Genomic DNA, 23,385 nt, shown 5'->3' on the forward strand with positions numbered 1-23,385 from the left:
GTTATAAGAAGTAAGTTCAAGAAGTAAGTATAATAAGTATTCAGATAAGTAACACGTCTGGACTCCAATTAAAGTCAGATGTTCAGCCTAAACCACATGTAATAAACATGGACCAAAGTTGTGAAAAGTGAAAAGTTCCCACTCTTCTGGGAATGTGTTCTACTAGATTTCGGAGTGTACTTGGGGAGATGCATTCAGCCACAATGGTGTTAGTGAAGACATCACACTTGTTGGTAACAGTTTGTTGAAGAACCACATGTGACTGGAAAATGTCAGGTGTCCCAATACTTTTGTGACCAGTCTGTATGTGTAGCAGTTCAAAGACACATCTGCTTAGTCCCTTTTTTTCTCAAAAAGAAATAAACAAACAAAAAAAAAATACAGGAAAGCATTTTTTAAAAATATCAGTCCCAGGTAAAGATTTATGGATCAAATTCCATAGATGTCTAATATAAGTGAGTAAACGATTTTCTTTTTGAATACCACATATACTACAGACAGTACGAGAAGATATTACAGTGCCTAGGCAGCACTTCTGAGCTCCTTCCTCCTCCTTTTGTATACCCAGGGGATCCCCGATAAGACCACAAGTGTGCCTTTGGGTATTGTTGGTCTGTAGTTTTGCTACTGTTCTAGTTATTTTGGTGTAAATTTATGCTGTCATATGTAGCACCTTGGCTGTGGATGAACGGTGGATTGTTTTACTATGTACTGTATCAACTGTATATGGTTGAAATGAGAATAAATGCTGTTAGACTTGACTTGATATTGACGAAACCCACTTGACTCGCACTTGAGGTAGATCACATATGTGAGCTAATCATTAAAGGGAGAACGAGAGAAAGAGAACCACAACGGAAACACACACACTTAATACACACATAATGCAGACCATGAGGTATAACACTGACTAGGAGAGATGCACCTACTGTAACATGTGTGTGTGTGTGTGTGTGTGTCGGTGGTGTTCTTGATCAGGGAAACTAGTTTCTAGCATAATACTGAATGATGTCTCTGACTAAAAGTCTGCATCATTTTCAGAAATCATAGTGAATGTTCTGAAATATTCTGCCAACTAGAAGTGAGCAGATACAGTGATGGCCTGAACATTGTCATACAGATGAGTCGAGTGTACTCTAGCATCAGAGCCGAGACCCTGCAATGTGTGTGCTTTTTTTTTTTCGTTTATATTTCTGCGAAGGATGTGGTTTCTACAGAGTTTCCTGACACGTTGTGAGGTGTGTGACAGCTTGACACACAACAGTTTCTTTTCTCTTTCTCTCTCTCTCTGTCCGGCTCTCGGACAAAGCTGTGTGTTTATTTAGGAGATTATTTGTGGGGGACAAAGGGTACCTGAGAGACCCTTTTTCGATCCTTTTTTTCGGAGAGTTTCGGACGATTAGTCCAGGAGCAAGACGCAATGGCGTCCCTCCTGATGCGTTTGTTCCGTGTAGGCGCAGAGAAGAAGAAGATTCAACAATATGAGCACCTGCGCAGGGATGTGGACCCCCGTCAGACCTGGGCCACACTGGGAGAACTTGGGGATGGAGCGTTTGGGAAAGTCTATAAGGTAACTTCTGTCTGGATTGAAGGATGATTTAGGAACATTTTAGCTTTCAATCATTTGAAGAAGTTTTAGATATGTGTGTGTGTGTGTGTGTGTGTGTGTGTGTGTGTGTGTGTGTGTGTGTGTGTGTGTGTGGGTGGGTGGGTGGGTGTGTTTGTATATTTTAAGGTATGCTACATAAATCAGAAGAACACCATAAATTCCATCCAGTGATTAGGACAAAAAACTATATAAGATTATCAGCACATACAGACTCTGTAGAAATAAATTGAGAATTATAAATAGAATGTTGTTATTTAGCTTCATATTCATATTGAGTTGGTAATTTCTGAAGTTTTACAGTGAACTGAGTATCTCTAAAGTCAATAAAATGACTTTTAAAGTGCTGAAAAACATTTCTAACACTCAGAAACACAAACTAACAACCTACTTTAACATGCTTTAAATCCTGTTTAACACACAATATCACACCATATTATAACACAAGAGCGGTCACGTTGACCTGCGACTATCAGAAGGAAAATGGACATTCAAGTGATATTTAGATTTGATTGATCAAAGCAAAATTGGTTGTGCTCTAAAGGAAAACCTGTAGCTTAGACACTGATGATATTTTAACCTTTATATTGAGAATAAAGGTGTACATTAAGTTACTGAGAGCAATACAACTGTTTCAGACACACATTTAGAGAACTTCTGACTTTAAATAGAACTTTATATATTAAGAAAGTGACCATTTTCTTTTCTATTTCGAAGAGTTCCTGGAAAATATATTCATGCTTAGTGCATGCATAATGTGTTATGATGTGTAATATGTAATTAGATTTATTTGTTTAGATTGATTTGAATACTGTTTAGTATGTACATACCTTGAATGCTTAGACATTCGTCTGTTTGTGTTTAGGGTTAGTTTTAAAGTTTAAGGTTTTCTGAAAGCGAGTAAACATTTATGGTTTTAAACCCTGACCTTATGCTGCACCCACAGACGTTTGCAGCTCAGATATTTATATCTCGTATTTGTTTTAGAAAGCGTTTCATGATGATGCAGCCAGTATTGTTTTGTGGTGTCTGACAGTTCATAAAATATTATGAATTGAGTTTGTGATTTGAATGATCTTTGTAGGTTTGCTTTATCTGCTTTTGTTTCCACTAAAAATATACAAATAGGTACGTTTACCTCTTAGTCTGAATACTTGCATGAATCCTGGATTGTGCTGGATTGTCTTGTCTTCCATGGGGCTTTTCATAGCCTCTGGCTTCAGTGCCTCATTGAATTGGATACATTTATCTGGTCAATGAAAAGAATTTGTAAGAAATTAGTCATTCTTGTGATCCAGATTGTTACATACGGCGTTGCCTTTATAGTGATTGAGATATTCAAAGGTGACAGTGGATAAGAACGATCTAAGGGTATGCCAGAATTTTGAGAAGAACCAATACATAAAGGATCTCCTGGTTTTCTGGGCAGCATTGCCATTAAAACTTACTGTTAACATTAAAGGAAAAGATTGGTCAGTATCAGCAGTCTATCAAGAAAGAGTGTGTAGAGCTAGATAGTTCTTTAGAGTAGGATATTGTGATATTAATTAAGTAGTATGTAGGTGTTCATTGATCTTAATAAACATAGTAAACATAGGAACAGAATGTAGGCTTCAGAATTATAGAGCTACGGATGGTTTTCAAACAAAAACATGATCTTGTAGAAATGAGGGCTGAGGATGGTTTTATAGAAGACCAAAGGAATACGATCCAGATCTTACCTGTGGTTTTTACAATACACTTTGTGATTGCAACAGGAGCATGTACAAAATGGTAACAAGAACAAGAAACCTTAGGTTGCTGAGATAAGGATTTGGAGGAGAGCAGAAGACTATAAAACATTTGGAGAATGATTCTAATCAAGAAATGAAGGGGTTTGTAAAATCTTCAGGACCTTGTAGACATATAAATGATACAAGTTGAATACACATGCAAGAAGGAAAGCGGCGTGTAGACGGCAGGATTAAGATCTAGATGGTAGCAGAAGTAACTCTTTGGTGACTCTTTTCGAGCTTAGAGGTCAACATCACACAGACTGCCTTTTTTTTTTTTTTTTTTTTTATCTGTCCACAGTCTTTGTAGTTCCTCTTTCACCTTTCGGTGTTACATATATAACACATTCGAAGAATATAGACAAATAATTTGTAAGGAAAAGTTTTAATTTTAGTCAATCATAAAATAATACAATGTAACCAAATTTTTTAAATGTTATTCCCAAATTGGGTGGCGCTGTAGTGCAACAGAGTAGAGTTCGTCCAGGGTCCAGACTGTGCTATGGGTTTCCCCTGAGTTTCCTCCCCAAATCATACCTGCAGCATTATTCGAAGATGCTGACGTGTAAAAGACTTCCCTAAACTGGATTGTCATCCAAAGGTGAATTCATTAATGAAGTCTTTCTCCAGTAAAAGTAAAATGAAAACTTCATGGAAATGAATATTTTTAAATAGACTTAAGTATCAGTAAGGAAAGTAGTGATCTATGACAACTCTAAATAAGTAATAAATACTGTTCCATTCTCCTGCACATCATACATTTATAAATAGAGTTTTCTGTAGGTACAGACACACACTGAGAGAACACTTAATCCACACACTCTCACCCAAAGCTTGGGGTTATGCCTGTGCTCTGGCCACAGCTTCTCATCTTTAAAACAAATTATGTATCCACTTTAAAGTCTAAAATTTGTAGAAGTAATACGTTTTAAATATTACACATTGAAATGTAGTAAACGTTTCCAAAAATGAAAATAGTAAATATAATAAAATGGAGACACTTCGAAATGTACTTAAGTACACTAGCAGAGTAAAAATACTTCATTACTTCATTACTACATTAATTAGAATTAAGAGTTTCCTTTTGTGTCAATACTAAAGTCTTATTTCTGGGTTTTACTTCGTAACTCTGTATACAGTTTCAGGCTGTGGTTAAAATTGACTTCCTGCTCAAACAAAGTCTGAACGCTCAGTTAGAGATTTCCTCCCTCTGAGTGTTTGAATTGCTTTGTTTCTGAGTAAGAAAAAAAAAGTGTCATTTGATCAAAACACATGTGATTCAGCTTGTCTGTTTATTATCAAACCCTTTAGAGAAATGATGTTTGTGTGTGTGTGTGTGTGTGTGTGTGTGTGTGTGTGTGTGTGTGTGTGTGTGTGTGTTTTTGTAAAAAAAAAAAAAAAACTTTGGCAGGAAACATACATCATCAATCTATCAATCTGTTATTAATTTAAGATTTTTGGTGTCTTCTCTTCACGTCAAAAAATCCACCAAATATGTAATTTGGTAAAGGGGTGCCCAGACTTTAGTATACCACTGTATTTTCCTACTTTTTTGTTGTGTTTCTGTGTTTTAGGTTCAGAACAATGAAAGCAATGTGTTAGCAGCAGCCAAAGTTATAGTTGTTTACAGTGAGGATCAGCTGCAGGACTACATCACTGAAATCAACATCCTGGCGACTTGTCGGCATAGCAACATCATCTCTCTTCTGGACGCCATCTACAACGAAGGATGGCTATGGGTAAAAACTGATCTATCTATCTATCTATCTATCTATCTATCTATCTATCTATCTATCTATCTATCTATCTATCTATCTATCTATCTATCTATCTATCTATCTATCTATCTATCTAGCTAGCTAGCTAGCTAGCTAGCTAGCTAGAGCTATCAGGTAGCAAGGTAGCTAGCTATCACACCAATTCCGAAAGGACACTGTGTAAAATGTAAATAAAAGCAAAATGCAATGACTTGCAAATCTCATAATTTTACAATCAAACATAGAAAATATATAAAATGTATAAACTAAGGAAAAATGCAGCATTTTAAGGAAAAAATAAGACGACTTCAAAGTACAAAAATCTGAGTGCTGAACTGGCCTTTCTGTATTCCTTTCATCATTTGAAAACATTCGGCACATCATAACAACACAACAAAAGACACCCAGAACTGTTGGGCAACTAGAATCTTGTGTCAGACACATATAGCACAACATTCCTCTCCCAAAACTTCAGCAACTGGTCTTCTCAGTTCCCAGATGTATACAAACAGAGAACATGATGCTACACAGTGGTAAACATGGCCCTGTCCCAACTTTTTTAAAACCTGGTGCAGCCATCAAATGAAAAAAAAATCGTATTTGTTTTTAAAAAGTTTCGTACGTACAAGTTGATATGTTTTCTATGTTCTATTGTAAACACAATATGGGTTTATGAAAATATGAAATTTGCAAATGATTGCGTTCTGTTTTAATTACATTTTGCAGTGTCCCTGTTTTTTTGGAATTCAGGTCGTATCTATCTATGACATTAAGTGTGTTCTCTGTGTGCAGATAATCATTGAGTTTTGTCCTGGTGGAGCACTGGATGACATCATGTTGGGTAGGCGTGGCCTGTCACTAATGATTTTCTAAATGCCCCCTCTTTTTTTCTGATGGATATGCTGATCTGTGTGTGTGTGTGTGTGTGTGTGTGTGTGTGTGTGTGTGTGTATGTGTGTGTGTGTGTGTGTGTGTGTGTGTGTGTGTGTGTGTGTGTGTGTGTGTGTGTGTGTGTCTGTATGTGTGTATGCATGCAGAGCTGGAGCATGGCCTCTCAGAGCAGCAGATCAGTGAGGTGTGTTTCCAGACATTGCAGGCTCTGTGTTACCTGCATCAGCATCACATCATCCACCGAGACCTGAAGGCAGGAAACATTCTGCTCACAATGGAGGGCCACATCAAGCTCGGTACATACACAAACACCAAAAACATAGAAAACAACTGACAGTTAGACTGAGCATTCAAAATAGAGACACTAAACTGTAGTTGCTGTCATTTATTTTCATGCTCTGTATCTGTAGCTGACTTTGGGGTGTCAGCAAAAAACACCAACACTCTCCAGAAACGATCGACTTTCATTGGGACGCCATACTGGTACGCAATTTCATTGTTATTCAATACTTTAAAAGTTTCACCTTGTGATGCTTTACTACCTTACTAACTAGCCAGTGCTAGTGCATGTGAAGTGTAAAATGTACTGCAAGTTTGTATTATAATTAGTGCATGATATTTATTAGTGCATTATATAATAAAATAAAGATAAAGTGTGTGTGTGTGTTTGTGTGTGTTTTGCAGGATGGCGCCAGAGGTGATTATGTGTGAGACATCAAAAGAAAATGCATACTCATGTAAATCTGACATTTGGTCTCTGGGCATCACACTGATTGAGGCAGCTGAGATGGAGCCTCCACACCACACCTTGAACCCCATGAGAGTGCTACTGAAGATCACCAAGTCTCCTCCACCCACACTGGTCAACACCCGAATATGGTGAATCTGTCCATCCATTTGTTTTTTCCAATCAGCACACACAGTAATGTTAGATCTGTTCACCAGTCCATGCCTTTGATCATCCTTAATTCATTCTTCCAACCTCAATGTCCAACACATGTCAAAAGTGAATTTGTACATCCATCCAATCATTCACACTAAATCCTGATTATGGTGAATTTGTATGGTTAATTAAAGATCTGTCTCCGTTTTTACTCATGGTGAACATGTTCATCTCTCCATCCATCTATTTGTCTATGAATTTATTCACCCCATTACTTACATTTTCATTTATTTAGTTACTGTGCCATCTTTTTACCCACTATGTTCAACATACACCGATGGTAAATCTGTCTATCTGTCATCCAGCTATTCAACCATCCATCCATCCTTCCACAATATCCAACATACACCTTTGGTAAATCTGCCTATCTGTCATCCATCTATCCATCCTTCCATGCATCCATCCATCCATCCATCCATCCATCCATCCATCCATCCATCCATCCATCCATCCATCCATTTCCATTTCTTTGTATCACCCTGTACAGAATAAAAAGCAGTACTATGATAGTGAATGAATAAATCTGTCTATCTGTCATCCATCTATCATCCATTCAACCATCTATCCATCCATCCTTCTATTCATCCATCCACAATATCCAACACAAATGTATTAAATCTGTCTATCCATAATCCTTATATTTATTCATAATGGCTAACATGCATCTATAGTGAATCCGCATATCCATTTGATCTCTCCATTTAAAACTATGAATCTATCTCTGTTTTTTTTACGCACGGCGAACCTGTTCATCCTCATATCTATACATTTACACCTTGTTGCATTAACTGTTCCAGTTCCATTGTCCAACACAAATCAATGTTTAATATGTGTCCACCATTCATCTGTTTATTGATTCATTAAATTTAATTCGATATAAATTAATAATAATAAAATAAAATATAAAAAAATAATAACTTCAATACACTTTTAGTATTATTTGTCAGGTGTCAATGACAAACAAGCAGCTTTACAGAGATAAAGAGGTTATAATGGTGTATAACGTTTGGTGCCTGTAGGTTTGTTCCCTATCCATCTATCCATCCCTCCATGCATCAACTCTCCATTCCATCTCACAACCTGGATTAGCTGCTTGAAATGGACTCTATATTGCTGACTGAGCTGAATGTACATATGAGCTCAATAATAAATGCTCCTTTTCCTTAATCTGCTCCTTGCTTTTTTTTTTTTTTTTTTACCAGGTCAAACCATTTTCAAGATTTCCTGAAGCGGGTGTTACAAAAAAACCCAGAGTCACGATGGGGAGCACAGCAACTACTAGCTCACCCATTCTCATATGCAGGCCGGAACGGGCAAAGCCTCAAGGAGCTTATTGCTGAGGCTAAAGCAGAGGTCACTGAGGTCATAGAGGCCGAGGTACAATAAATAAAGATTTTTTTTTTTTTTTGATGAACGTTGTTTAGATTTTGTTGAATTTTCTTTAACAGAAGATCCGACAGCGAAACATATAATCTTTTTCTTTAAGATGACATTTATTAGTTGCAGTAAGATGAGAAAATTTCCATGAGATAGTCTTTAAGACACAGGGGGCTGCTCTTTATGGTTTCTCAGGAACACGAGATGTCTTGTTAAGTTTAAAAGAGAGAAAACAGAGAAGCTGGTAAAGGAAATACTATTTATAGCTATCATAAGTGATAGCAAGATCTAACTTGTTTCGCAGATGTTCTATATCGGTAAACATAACTCGAAACAGATATAAAAAAAAAAAAATGGTTTAAAACGGGCTGATTGTTGTGTGAGGTTTTAAACACTTCAGAGCATGCCATTATTGAAAAATTACAACCGAATACAGATTTCTAGCTTGAATATTAGGATATTGTAGGAAAGCTTGATAAATGTTCAAACTACCTAACTATTCACATTAGTTAAATCAGTTACAGCTTATCAACAGCTACTGTAGAAGTCATGTACTGAACGTAAACTGTTTTGTCTTTCTGTAAGTCTCTCTCCGATCTACATTCCTCCATGGATGAGCCGCCAGCCAACCCTGAGACACCAGAGAAGAAGGATACAGCAAAAGATGAGCCCGAAATCCCCCTGACTCCCTCATGTGAAGAACCTCCTGAGATCCCTCCCAATGCCGAGCCAAACAGAGCCCCCAAAGTGGCACGTCGGGCGTCTACTGCCCTAGATAAAGCTCAGAAGAAAGTCAGGCGTCTTTCTGTTCCGGGGAACCTCCTGTCTTTTTTGAGTCGCCGTAAATCAGGAATCTGGACTGATGATATGAAACACCTGGGGAATCAGGAGCAACAGGAAGTCATTGCGAGTCTCAGCGAAGGGGAATCAGAGACGAGCCCACAAGGGACAGCGGACAAAGTGATGGAAAGTGAGGAGAAACCTGAAGAGGTAAAAGTTGATTCTGATCAGAGCTTGGATAAACCTGAAGGAGAAACAGAGGAGAAACCAGGTTTGGAGAATGACATGGAGACCAAGGATATTGATGCAAGCAGTCAGAAAGATGAAGAAATGCAACAGGAAGAGGATTTATCTAAACAGGAAACACTAAACGATACAGAGGTTAAGAACAGTCCAAACAGTGATCAATCTAAAGATGAGCAAATGTTTTGGCGATGCCTTAGTGGACCTGTGGAAAAAGATGATAAGCTTGGGGAAGCTGATTTGCAAAATGTTCTGATTGACAGGTTGTGTTTGGAAACCTTGCAGTTGAACAGGAAACGTGAAACTAAAGAGAGATGTATACACGATTATTTGGATTTGGCTAGACATGGAACAGCTTTAAAACGTTCATCATTTATGGAATCAATTAAACAGCCAGTTGTGGAAGTGTGTGTTGTTGCTGCTGTGGAAAAAACTAGTGAGGAACGAACAGAGATTTTAACGCAGGTGGAACTGATAGAGGTTGAAGAAGGACATGTTGATGTTAAAGATGAGGATGAACAAAAGAATGCTGAGGATGGAGAAAAAAACAAAGAGGACATAGATGTTAGGAAAGGAGACACAGGGAAGGAGCAACATTCTGAGACTGCTAAAAAACCAGCACTAATGGCTAATTTAACCAATGATGAAACAGTACAATTCAAAAATCAGCAAGAATCTGACCTGAAGGCAGAAACTAAGCAAGAGGAACCATCTGGAGCTAAACCAAATAAAGAAGAAACACGGGTAGAGAAGGAATCTGGACATGAGGCAAGTCCTGAGGAAATAAAAAAAAATAACGTCATAACAACTGACCAGTCAGATGAACCTAAGAATCTCAGACCTGATTCTCAGAACAATTCAATTACAAAAGACAAAGCAGAAATCTCAAAGCTTCAGACTGAACCTCCAGTGTGTAATGAGACACATAAAGAAGACGTGAGCTCAGGAAATATCAACGATTTATCTTTAGCACAAAAGGACACCAAAACCACCAAGCAGGTTAGCTTTGCACTTGAGAATGCCCAAGTGGAACTGACTGAAAAGCCACAAAGCATCTTAAACGGCAACTCGAATACTGAAGAACCTCACACAGAGACAAATGGTTCACTACATCATAACATGAACCAGCACAACGATGAGTCAGCGAAAAATGAAACGGTGAGCCAGGGCTGTGAAAAGTGTTTCCTTCCAACACAATGAAATATTTTACTGTAGTAATAGCAATGATCGGAATACCCTAACACACCTGCTTTGTTGGCTGCAATAGTGAGAATTTGAACGTTTTTGAGATTGTTTTGTTTGTTGCAATGGTTTCTATTAGCTGGTCTAATCACTATTATGTTTTTATTGGCTGGCATTTTTGATAAGCTGATGTAATACAAGATTTGGGGAGGTTAGGGTTTAGTGGTTAAGACGTTGAACTTCAAATTCAAATTCTGGCCACACCAAGCTGTCACTTCTGGGCCACTGAGCAAGATGCTTAACCCCATAGCTGATTAGCTGTGTGATTTGATATAGGTGTCTGCCAAATGCTATAAATGTAAAACAATTTGATCTTATAATGACTGAAGAATTTTGATTGGCTGCCGCAATCAGCGTAATGTTTTAACTGGTCCACATGATTGCTATTATTATGGTTAGATGATGCAAATTCAAAGATTATGTGATTTTGGTTGGCAAGTGTAGTAACAACTGTGAAATTTTCTTTGGCTGTTATAACGATTGGACTGAAGATTAAAATGCAGCCATGACACATGACCTACAAGTGAGAATGACTGATTAATGATTTCTTTGCATCACCCTATATTTTCTTTGGAAAATGTATTCAAAAGTAAATAATAGATTAATAATTAAACAAATTAACATTAACCAAAGCATCAGAACAGTAATTTTTTTCTGTTCCATGCTATAATTCTGCTTTTCAAGACACTGTACCATAACGTGTAAAATTTAGGATAAAAAAAAAACATACACTTATGTTAGTTCTTAAGTGTAAGTGGACGTCACATGCTAGTTTAGCTCACGTTTTTGTTGTCTACCTGCAGAATTTACCTGTAGGCCGAAAAACAGTGAAAAAAACGCGGAAGTTCATGGTGGACGGACGCGAGGTGAGCGTAACCACATCAAAAGTGATCAGCGAGAGAAATGATAAAGAACAGCAGATGCGCTCAGTCAGGTATTTTCACTTAGAAATAAATGAATAAAGTTAATAATTAGATAATAACATGTTTTTGTGTGTGTATATAGGTAAGTTTGTGCATGTGCTTGAAAAATGTGGCATGAAAGCACAGGTGTGTGGGTGGAAATATAAATGTGTTTTGTATGGGTGTAAATAAAAAAAAGATTTGAATGCGTGTGTTTGTGTGTGCAGGCGTCAGGAGTTGCATGCTCTGAAACTGCTACAGCGAGAAGAGCAGCGAGAGTTCGCACAGCTGGAACAAAAACTGCAGCAACAGAGAGAAATGATGTTCCGGCATATTGAACAGGAAATGAGTGTAAGTCAAAATGTACATTTATACCTCCCATACACACACAGAGACACCAGATCACAACATCTAAGAACACTAGCTGTTTGGGTGCAATTTTTATTCCATCCATCCATCCATCCATCCATCCATACATACATCTATCTATTTCTTTGTATCGCCCTGTACAGAGTAAGAAGCACTACTATGATAGTGAACTGCAGCGTCTGGAGAAACAGTATGAACAGCAGAGCCAGAAAATGGAGGCCGAGCACACATTACGTCTCAGAGAGGAAGCCCGGCGTCTCAAATCCCAGCAAGAGAAAGAGCTGAGAGCCCATAAAATGGACCCAAAAGAGGTAGAAAATAATCCTAAACAAATAAAGAGACTATGGAATAAACAATCATTTGTTCCCACAATGGTTCCTGAAGTGTTAAAAAATGATACAGTATATGGGGCACCACAAGTAACATGGTATACATTTTTGTCCATCTTTTTTTTTCTTTTTTTTTTTTACAAATTCATTAACCACTAGCAAACAAAAAGAGATAGGAATGAATAAGAAAACTGCACTTCTTATTATTATGGACCATCTCCCAAAGCTTTGCAGTTCCAATGCCTTCAAACTCCACTAATACTTGCTTTAATTTTTGTTCTAATCCTTTCTCTTTTCCTCATTGGTCTGTTACCTACTTGTTTACACCTGTTTAGTGTTATATATTCTTCATATTCTTCAAGTCTTACTATTTATGCATTGTTTTCATATTCATTTTTGGTTTTCAATTGTTGCCTGTGTTCTGACATTAAATACGGATTATTATGTAACTTTATTAAAAATATTCTTATTATAATAAAACCTAATTTATTTCATAACTCTGCATTCCAGGTAATCCAGTTTGAGATCAGCAAAAATATCACATACTTAAAAAATAAGCATTTATTCATTCATGCTTTATTCATTTAATGTGGAAAAAATACATATATAACAACCTCTGTGTGTTACAGGAACAGCGTTTCCTGCAGAAGCAGCAGCAGGAGCTAAATGAGGCACTACAGAAAGGTGTACAGGAACACAAGAGGAAAGTGGCTTCTATGGAGTGGGACATCACTGTCAAATCTCAGCAACTCAAGAGAGGTAGGGAGGCCACAACATACAACATACAGTAATAAAAATATTAGCTATAACATTTTTAAGGGTCTATTTAGTTTTGCAACAGGAATTCAAGTATGTGTTAGAGGGTTTTACTTGTCATCTTAACCCCTATGTAACCCTTTCTAGTAAACTTTAACATCACAAAGAAAAAACACTCTATGTACAGTCATAAACTATTCAAAAATGTCAAATGTTTGAAGCTCATTAGTCCTGTGGTCTGCAGACCTACATCTTATAGTGTGTGTTTAAAACTGATTCAGAACAGAGACACAACTAAGCCAAAGCTTTTGTATGTTTATTTATTTCAGCACGTGAGTCTGTCATTTGGGAGCTGGAACAGCGCCACCTGCAGGAGAAATATCATTTATTTAAGCAACAGGTAAAGGAGCAGTACTCTCTCCAGAGACAGCAGCTCAGTCGGAGACACAGCAAGGTGAGTTTCCGATGATCTGGGCAGCCTACGTTAAATTAATACTGCAAAGTCTTGTTTTTTTACATCGTATTCTTGCTCTTTTGCGCAGGATGTCGAACGCGTGTCCCGATTTCAGCAGAGCCTGATGGATGAACAGAAGTCCTCTCAGGCTCAGGAAAGAGCTCAACTCCAAAGGGCCCAACGTGCCGAGGTCAAAAGTCACCTAAACCGGTTCAGGCAAGATCTGAGGAAGCAGGGGTTGAGCGGAGCTGAGCAGAGACAGAAACTCACCCAGGTAACATAATGATGTAAAGCAGGAGGTGCCCACACTTTTTCAGCTTGTGAGCTACTTTGATATATATATATATATATATATATATATATATATATATATATATATATATATATATATATATATATATATATATATATATATTCATATATATATATATATATATATATATATATATATATATATATATATATATATATATATACAGACACACAGACACACACAGACTGGCATAAGAATATAATATTGTAGCATTATGACCAGTTAAGTGAATAACACTGATTATCTTTTCATCATGGCACCTGTTAGTGGGTGGGATATATTAGGCAGCAAGTGAACATTCTGTCCTCAAAGTTGACATGTTAAAATCAGGAAAAATGGGCAAGTGTAAGGATTTGAGCGAGTTTGACAAGGGTCAAATTGTGTTGGCTAGACGACTGAGTCCAAAAGAGTTCACGCAGCTGCTATGAGCATGACATGGTGAATAAAGGTTCAGGATGATGATTGTTTGTTCTGTAATTAAAAATAGTGTATATGTGGAAGATAGCGGAAGACTTCATTCACGCCTGGTGTTTTCAAAATCCGGTTTACATTTTTACACATAGCCTTTACACAAGGCTATGTGGGAACTGTTTTCAAAATGTTTCGCTGGTTTAAATAACATCAAGCACTTTTTACCTCTTGGCAAATCAGATGATGTGTTGATGGTCGAACAAGAAAAACAAAAATATGGAGGACAATATGCTAGGGGATAGCAAAGTCTGAGTCTGAGAGAGAGCAAGACTTTATGGCATTTGATATTTTTTTTTCCTCTCATTTTCTTCTTATTTTTCTGCCTTTAAAGATACAGCAAAGCCAACAAACTCATTTTCTACCAAACTATATTTAGTCTAACTGCATTACTAAAAAATAATATACCTTATTTAGATCTAGATATCTTTGGACATTGTTTTTTTTCTGTTTTAATACAAATATCTCCCCAATCAGTACTTTTTTGCTTTAAAAAATGCTCTTTTCAAACTATTTGTTGTATACATATTTTGCTAATCAGAGTTGGAAAGTGGGGGAAAAAAAGCCTTTTTTTGAGGAATTTATCAGAGTTGCTTTTATGTAATCCTCTGAGGAAAGATGTAGTCTCCATAATCCACGGAGTGATAGCTGGTGGTTTGGTGATGTTCCAATGGAATATTAATTGCCGTCTAGCTAAAAAAAGAAGTCTAAAACTTCAGAACGAAACTCTTTCCAGCCTTTGAGACCACTGAACGTTGCATAGCAGGACAAACCTCAAGCTGAATCTTAAGTGTTTTAGACCTGATTTATTTTTGCAGTGATGAAGCCAGAAGCGCTGAAGAGCTTTGGGCAAGAACCGAACACACGACTTAAATTACAAAAGGGATTGCATGACATCTCAGGGATGAATAATATGGATATTTGTATAAATTGCACAGCACTGAGAATGAGAGAATTTGAAAATTTGTTACTGTAATATTTTTCGGTGCGCTGTGCTTGTATGCACCCTGCTATGTATCATATTTAATATGACTCTACCTTTTAACTGCAAGGAATTAGTTAAAGTAAATATTGTGTGCTCTCAGTTTCTTTTTCCATTTAAATCTGATCTCTCTGTCTTTGCCTCTCTATGTCTATCTCTCCTCCTGCCGCTGTTTTCTAATCACTTTATCTGTCTTGTATTCTTTTCCTTACTCTTTTTTCTCTCAGTTTATGTTGGAGGAGGAGAACAGGCAGAAGCAGGAGTTCAAGACCCTGCAGGAGACTCAGGAGATCCAGTTAAAGGAACTGCAAGATCAGTGTGATTTCAACATCACAGAGCTCCAGCAGCTACAGGTACAGTAAACCACAACACTTCTATCAACCTGCGTAAACTCGATATCCCTAATCAATCTGAAATCTGTGACTAAATGCTCTACAGTGCCCAGTTCCTACTACATATCATGTTGCAGGGGGTTAAACAGAAAAGTGAAAAAAAAAACAAATATACTTTTAAATTTTTGAAATATTATTGAGCTAAGCAAAATTGAATGATGAACCTGGAGCTTATAAGATTCTGCTTACTGACAACAAGGTTACCTCATAGCTTCCAGACTTTGATCAAAGATGCTGATTTTATACAACAAAAATGTCTTGCCCGATTAACTAGATGTGTACAGCTAATTATTTATTTGATATTAGGTCAAGTTTAAAAGACAGCAGGAAATGATAAGGTAAATTTTTTCATTTTGTGCTTCTATGTGTGTTTTAGAATGAGAAACTGCAGGTTCTGGTGGAGATGGAGAAGAAGAAAATCAAGAGGTTGGATGATGAGCACACACTAGAACTGAATGAATGGAGAGATAAACTAGCCTGCAGAAAAGAGGTAAATACATGCAGCAAATATATTATATCACTAATACTAAGTAAGATTCAAGGTCCTAGGTTTTCGCACACCACCTCACTCATACCCCTGGCTTCCTGCTGTAGCTGCCCACATTTAAAACACGAAGCCAAATAAATGGACCAGCACCGTTCTACCTCAGCATTTATCGCACCCCACATTACACCACACTTCCTCTGACCCTCAACCACTGCTGACTGGACCCACCATGTCTTAGGGTACAGGAAAGACGTCCTTGTTCTCAGACCTAGATGGTGGACCGTACCTCCACCTGATGTCTGACCAGCTGAGACTCTAGCATTCTTCAAACAATGTCTAAAGACCTACTTCTTCAAAAGGTTTTTAGCACTTCTAAAAAAAACATAATTTTCCCTTTCAGTTTTAGACTGAAATATATATACTGAAATAAAGTGTGTTTGAATTGTCTGCATCTGTGCTGCTTCGCTTCCACTAATAATAAAGCTGCTGGTGTTAACTATTTGTAATTGAAAAACATTTCCTATGTTATCCTCTTTAATTAGCAAAATCATTTAGGCCATCTTCTCCAAATTTGGAGATAAAATTCACTATATCTGTGAAATGACATTAAATGATCCATTTAGTTCAGTAAAAAGCTTTCAATTGCTGTTTTACTCTGTAGGCAGCTGTGACTGCATGTTACCATCCTTACAGTTGTTCATAAAGCAGCACATTCATTTAAACTGACCGGAACTCCCTATGCATTCTGCGGCTTAAACACACCTTTCATCCAATCAGAATTTAGCATTCAGACAAATAATTAAAAATGATTAACAATCAGTTTTACGTGACAAATTGTGTTTGGAGATGTGGAGTACAATTACTCTTTGTTCTTCATATTTATCTGCTCTCATGGAGATACACAGAGAAAGAAAAGTCTGTGGGTGTGTGTGTGTGTGTGTGTGTGTGTGTGTGTGTGTGTGTGTGTGTGTGTGTGTTTGTGTGTGTGTGTGTGTGTATTAATTTCTAGGTGAAGACCAAATGTCCTCTTAAACATAGGCATGTCCAACACCTTTAATCAGCTTTCACCTTTAGTCAGCTTTTAAAAAGAAATAGAGTTATAAAAATAATAAACCCCTTTAATCATTATGTGTGTGTGTGTGTGTGTGTGTGTGTGTGTGTGTGTGTGTGTGTGTGTGTGTGTGTGTGTGTGTGTGTGTGTGTGTGTGTGTGTGTAGGCCTTGGAAGAAGACCTGGCACGTAAAAAGAGAGAATATGAAGGAACAAGGAGACGAAGTGAACCAGAAACACGATACGCTCGCCGCTCCAGATTCTTCCCAAACATCAGTTTTAACTGAACCACTTACACTCATTGTACATGTGTTTATATGTTGATGTTTATGGTTTTTAAATGCTGAACATCTGGAAGTGCAGCTTCTTCTCATAAGACCACAGCACTGCATTATTGACTCGATAGCTAGTGTGAGGTGGGGGTGACAGATTGGGTGAGATATTACATCATATATTACAAGGTAGACAAGTGAGTGAGTGAGTGAGTGAGTGAGTAAGTGAGTGAGTGAGTCATTCAGTCATTCAATCAGTCAGTCAGAAAGAAAGAAAGAAAGAAAGAAAGAAAGAAAGAAAGAAAGAAAGAAAGAAAGAAAGAAAGAAAGAAAGAATTTCTGTTTCTAACCCAAATAGATAGATAGATAGATAGATAGATAGATAGATAGATAGATAGATAGATAGATAGATAGATAGATAGATAGATAGATAGATAGATAGATAGATAGACAGACAGACAGACAGACAGACAGACAGACAGACAGACAGACAGACAGACAGACAGACAAATATGCATACAAACTATGTATATGCATACAAAGAAATAAAAAAGAAAGACAAACATGCAAATAAAACTAATAGAGAAAGACAGAGCGATATACAGAGCCAACCAGACAAACAGACAGATAAAAAAGAATAATATTAGAGACTGACGAACAGATATGTATATAAAACTGCATTCTATTATCATCTGCCTCTACTGTAAGCTCAGGTGCACCACTGATTACTTTCCCTTATATAATGTAAATGTAGTAAATATATACTGTATGTGTAAATAATTGTGTGTGATCCAATGTATGTAAATAACCCACCTGTGTGCCTTTAGTTTTTTGTATCTAGTTTGTGTTTATTCACATATCCGTGTAGTAATGCTGCACTGTGTATATATACCAAAACTCTCTTGCTTAGTTTTATAACAGGAAGTTAAATTGACACATTAAAACAACCACTTGTAGATTGACAAGTGCCTTGTGTTTTGTCATTATGTTTTACACACCTCATTAGCATTGTCCTGACCTGTCCTGCGGTATTCCCATTGTTGGCGTATGACATGGCAACCCTAGTTTTGAAGTCTAGCTTTTAATTACACAATAAATATAATTGTACCGATGTACGTTTACCCAGGTCATGCTAGCTTCTTCTTCTTCTTCTTCTTCTTTCGGCTGCTCCCATTAGGGGTCGCCACAGCGGATCATCTGTCTCCATACCACCCTGTCCTCTATATCTGCCTCTTTTACACCACCTACCTGCATGTCTTCCCTCACCACATCCATGAACCTCCTCCTTGGCCTTCCTCTTTTCCTCCTACCTGGTGGCTCCATCTTCAGCATTTTTCTACCAATATAATTCATGTCCCTTCTCTGCACATGTCCAAACCATTTTAATCTCGCCTCCCTCACCTTGTCACCAAAACATCCTACATGTGCTGTCCCTCTAATAAACTCATTTCTAATCTTGTCCATCCTCGTCACTCCCAACGAAAACCTCAACATCTTCAGCTCTGCTACCTCCAGCTCCACCTCCTGTCTTTTACTCAATGCCACTGTCTCTAATCCATACAACATCGCAGGTCTCACCACAGTCCTATAAACTTTCCCTTTCATTCTTGCAGATACTCTTCTATCACAAATCACTCCTGTCACTCTTCTCCACCCACTCCACCCTGCCTGCACTCTTTTCTTTACTTCCCTAACACACTCTCCATTACTTTGCACTGTTGACCCCAGGTACCTGAACTCCTCCACCTTCTCCACCTCTTCTCCCTGCAACCGCATCACTCCACTGCCCTCCCTCTCATTCACACACATGTACTCTGTCTTACTCCTACTGACTTTCATTCTCCTTCTCTCCAGCGCATATCTCCACCTCTCCAGGCTCTTCTCAACCTGCTCTCTACTCTCACCACAAATCACAATATCATCTGCAAACATCATAGTCCAGGGAGACTCCTGTCTGACCTCGTCCGTCAACCTGTCCATCACCACTGCAAACAGGAAAGGGCTCAGGGCCGATCCTTGATGCAGTCCAACCTTCACCCTGAACCAGTCTGTCGTACCTACTGCACACTTTACTGCCGTCACACTGTCCTCATACATGTCCTGCACCACCCTCACATACTTCTCTGACACACCTGACTTCCTCATACAATACCACAACTCCTCTCTCGGCACCCTGTCGTACGCTTTCTCTAAATCCACAAATACACAATGCAGCTCCTTCTGTCCTTCTCTATACTTCTCCATCAACATCCTCAAAGCAAATAAGGCATCTGTGGTGCTCTTTCTCGGCATGAAACCATACTGTTGCTCACAGATGGTCACCTCTTCTCTCAGCCTGGCTTCCACTACTCTTTCCCATAACTTCATGGTGTGACTGATCAACTTAATTCCCCTGTAGCTACTGCAGGTCTGCACATCTCCCTTATGCTTAAAGATCGGTACCAGCACACTCCTTCTCCATTCCTCAGGCATCCTCTCCCCTTCCAGAATCCTGTTAAACAATCTGGTTAAAAACTCCACTGCCATCTCTCCTAAACATCTCCACGCTTCTACCGGTATGTCATCTGGTCCAACCGACTTTCCATTTATCATCCTCTTAATCGCTGCTCTCACTTCCTCCTTACTAATCCTATCTTCATCCTGCTTCACCAACTCCACATCCTCCAACCTTCTCTCTCTCTGATTTTCCTCATTCATCAGCTGCTCAAAATACTCCCTCCATCTTCTCAACACACTCTCCTCACTAGTCAACACATTTCCCTCTCCATCCTTTATTGCTCTAACTTGCAGTACATCCTTCCCAGCTCGGTCCCTCTGCTTGGCCAATCGGTATAAATCCTTTTCTCCTTCCTTAGTGTCCAACCTCTTATACAGTTCCTCATATGCCTTTTCCTTGGCTTTCGCCACATCCCTTTTAACCTGCTGCCGCATCTCCTTGTACTCCTGCCTACTTTTCTTATCACTCTGTCGATCCCACTTCTGTTTTGCCAACCTCTTTCCCCTAATGCTCTCCTGCACTTCCTCATTCCACCACCACGTCTCCTTGTCTTGCTTTCTATTTCCAGATGTCACACCAAGTACTTTTCTAGCTGCCTCCCTCATCACTTCTGCAGTAGTTGCCCAATCATCCGGCACCTCTTCACCACCACCAAGCCCCTGTCTGACCTCTTCCCTGAACCTCACACTACACTCTTCCTCCTTCAGTTTCCACCATCTTATTCTTCTTTCAAACCTTACTTTCCTCCTCTTCTTCTTCGCCTCCAAAACCATCCTACAGACCACTATCCGATGCTGTCTAGCTACACTGTCCCCCGCCAACACCTTACAGTCTCCAATCTCCTTCAGGTTGCATCTCCTACACAGAAGATAATCCACCTGTGTGCACCTTCCTCCACTCTTATACGTCACCCTATGATCCTCCTTCTTCTTAAAATACGTGTTCACCACTGCCATTTCCATTCTTTTAGCAAAATCTACCACCATCTGCCCTTCCACATTCCTCTCCTTAAAACCATACCTACCCATCACCTCCTCATCACCTCTGTTCCCTTCACCTACATGCCCATTAAAGTCTGCCCCAATCACCAATCGTTCTTTCCTAGGTACACCATCTACCACTTCATCTAATTCACTCCAGAATCTTTCTTTCTCCTCCATCTCACAGCCAACTTGTGGAGCATAGGCACTGATGACATTTATCATCATCCCTTCAACTTCCACCTTCACGATCATCACCCTATCAGAAACTCTCTTCACCTCCACTACACTCTTACTGTACGCTTCCTTCAGAATCACCCCTACACCATTTCTCTTCCCATCCACACCATGATAAAACAGTTTAAACCCACCTCCACCTCCCTTACTCCCTTTCCACTTGGTCTCCTGAACACACAACACATCTACCTTTCTCCTCTCCATCATATCAGCTATCTCTCTCCCTTTACCCATCATAGTACCAACATTTAAAGTACCAACCCGAACCTCTTCTCTCCTTCTCTGTAGACGCCTTCCTCCTCTCCTTCTCCTCCTTCGGCCAACAGTAGCCCAATTTCCACCGGTACCCTGTCGGCTAACGATACCTGTGGCGGTCGTTGTTAACCCGGGCCTCGACCGATCCGGTATGAAATTCTCATTTGTGATCCGCATATTTGATTTGGCACATGTTTTTATGCTGGATGCCCTTCCTAACGCAACCCTCCCCATTTACCCGGGCTTGGGACCGGCACTAAGAGTACACTGGCTTGTGCCCCCCTAACGGCTGGGTTCCAGGTCATGCTAGCTATTCAACAAAAATCTAACTAGCTAGCAGGCTAACATTTACACAATGTGTTTAGGTACCTCTTTAGCTTATCTAATTCTAACTAAGACAGTTTATTGTGTTAGTACACCCAGCATTTACTAATGCTAATGGAGAAATTTAATAAAAGAATGTTATAAACAGTAATGAAATGCAGCTAGTGAGCTATTATTTTCCTGCCTGTTTTGTGTTGTGCATCAAGTTATGTTTTAATCAGACATTTTTATACGTATTTATTGTATACCATCACCAGCATCTCTCACACTTTTAGTCTAAAACAAAAAACAAAAAACCCACAGCTAAAGTACAAGAACTAATATATCTCATGTATGTTTCACGAAATTTAGTTCAATTCGGTTTTATTTGTATAGCACTTTTAACAATGGACATCGTCCCAAACTAGCTTTACAGGTATAAACATTTTATGAAGTTTGAATTTATAAATGTAGTGCCTATAAATTTATTCTTCATAAGTTTATAAACCTTTTACAACATCAGATGTATAAAATGTAAAAGATCTTTGACTTAATTACAAATATATGGAAGTATAGAGGTAGCAAAATAAAATTCAAAAAGTAAATACAAAAAATACAAATGAATAAATACAAATAAAATTTAAATACTTATTTTGATACCATTTCTGCTTGGACATGTTAAACATATTAAATCAATATGGGTAATACGTTTTCATTTTGCAACTACTAAAGCATTAAAATTAGTATGTAAATTTACATATTAAAACTACTGTTGGAATGGCAAATGTAATTTATATAATGTCCTATTTATTGGCACCAAATGTTGCATATATGGTAATGAAAAATGTACATTTAAACACAGAAATAGATTTTAAATATAGCAATGCCATTTTGCATGTTATATTTTAAATACAATATTTCTACTTATATGCTTCCATACAAATTGTAATTGTACACAAATTGTTGTGGAATAAGAGGAATAAACCCTATCAGGAAAAGCCCTGACTGGGAAAACAGCACTGTTTTCCTATAACCAGTAATGGACAGTAACAAAGTAAATTAAAATTCATTACTGTACTTTTTAGTAGCTTTTTCCAAATATTTGTACTTTACAGAAGAACTTCCATTTAGGGAGACTTTCTCTTTAACTTTACTACATTTTAAAGTCAAATATATTACTTTTTACTTTACTATTTTTTACTTTTACTACAGCAGGCCACCAATCAGGGTTGTTTTGATTGACTCTTGGTGGTATCTACGTAGCATGAACATACATTTCAGGATCAGTTCAACAGCAAGCAGAACATTTAGAGAGGAATAAATGATGGAAGAATCTCCTGACTCGAACTTGCCAAAACACCCATGGCCTTGTTTGCACAATTTTCTTTTTAAGTAGTAGACAGGGGCACTTTTACTTTTACTGGAGGAATATTTTACCTCGTGTCATTATTATTATAATAATTTTTTTCATATTTTACCTCGTGTATCTCTCCTTTAACACAAGTTCATGGTTTGTTTACTTTGTCCAACACTGACAGCATGTGCAGGATGTTTGATTCTTTATATCATGTTTTTACTAAACTTTTGGCCAAACTAAAGAATTAATATTATGATTTTTCTTTTTTTAAAACAATTGACTAACAGTATTTTTTAGGAACTCTGCATTGTAAGAGTTATATGCACTTCATATGTAAAGTCATGTAGGTGGCCATGTCATTATTATCTGCC

The 23,385-nt window shown here is 38.0% G+C and overlaps 1 protein-coding gene across 2 annotated transcripts; it reads left to right on the forward strand.

Moving 5' to 3' along the window:
- The first annotated feature begins 1,204 nt into the window (after window positions 1–1,204).
- On the forward strand, window positions 1,205–17,623 carry LOC310740715 (STE20-like serine/threonine-protein kinase). Of its 2 annotated transcripts, XM_083567687.1 has the most exons (17): window positions 1,205–1,570; window positions 4,953–5,117; window positions 5,928–5,976; window positions 6,173–6,322; window positions 6,437–6,509; window positions 6,711–6,905; window positions 8,172–8,346; window positions 8,932–10,527; window positions 11,415–11,545; window positions 11,741–11,864; window positions 12,026–12,193; window positions 12,841–12,970; window positions 13,297–13,421; window positions 13,510–13,695; window positions 15,412–15,537; window positions 15,953–16,066; window positions 17,281–17,623. In XM_083567687.1, exons 1-17 carry the CDS (start codon window positions 1,421–1,423, stop codon window positions 17,398–17,400), a joined length of 3,777 nt encoding a protein of 1,258 aa, XP_083423813.1. In that variant the 5' UTR covers window positions 1,205–1,420; the 3' UTR covers window positions 17,401–17,623. The 2 variants fall into 2 exon arrangements, with proteins under 2 accessions (XP_083423813.1, XP_083423814.1); XM_083567688.1 differs by lacking the exons at window positions 15,412–15,537; window positions 15,953–16,066; window positions 17,281–17,623 and adding an exon at window positions 15,021–15,154 and having other exon boundaries at window positions 1,216–1,570.
- Window positions 17,624–23,385: the final 5,762 nt, after the last annotated feature.

The sequence above is a fragment of the Silurus aristotelis genome, assembly GCF_946808225.1.
Source record: "Silurus aristotelis genome assembly, chromosome: 18".
NCBI lineage: Eukaryota > Metazoa > Chordata > Actinopteri > Siluriformes > Siluridae > Silurus > Silurus aristotelis.

Excerpts from the sequence above, each read along its gene's own strand:
- LOC310740715 (XM_083567687.1), top strand. The coding sequence starts at position 1,421 with ATGGCGTCCCTCCTGATGCGTTTGTTCCGTGTAGGCGCAGAGAAGAAG. Across the intron at positions 6,323-6,436 it reads GGAGGGCCACATCAAGCTCG|CTGACTTTGGGGTGTCAGCA; the intron begins GTACATACACAA and ends CTGTATCTGTAG. Across the intron at positions 13,422-13,509 it reads TCAGTCGGAGACACAGCAAG|GATGTCGAACGCGTGTCCCG; the intron begins GTGAGTTTCCGA and ends TCTTTTGCGCAG.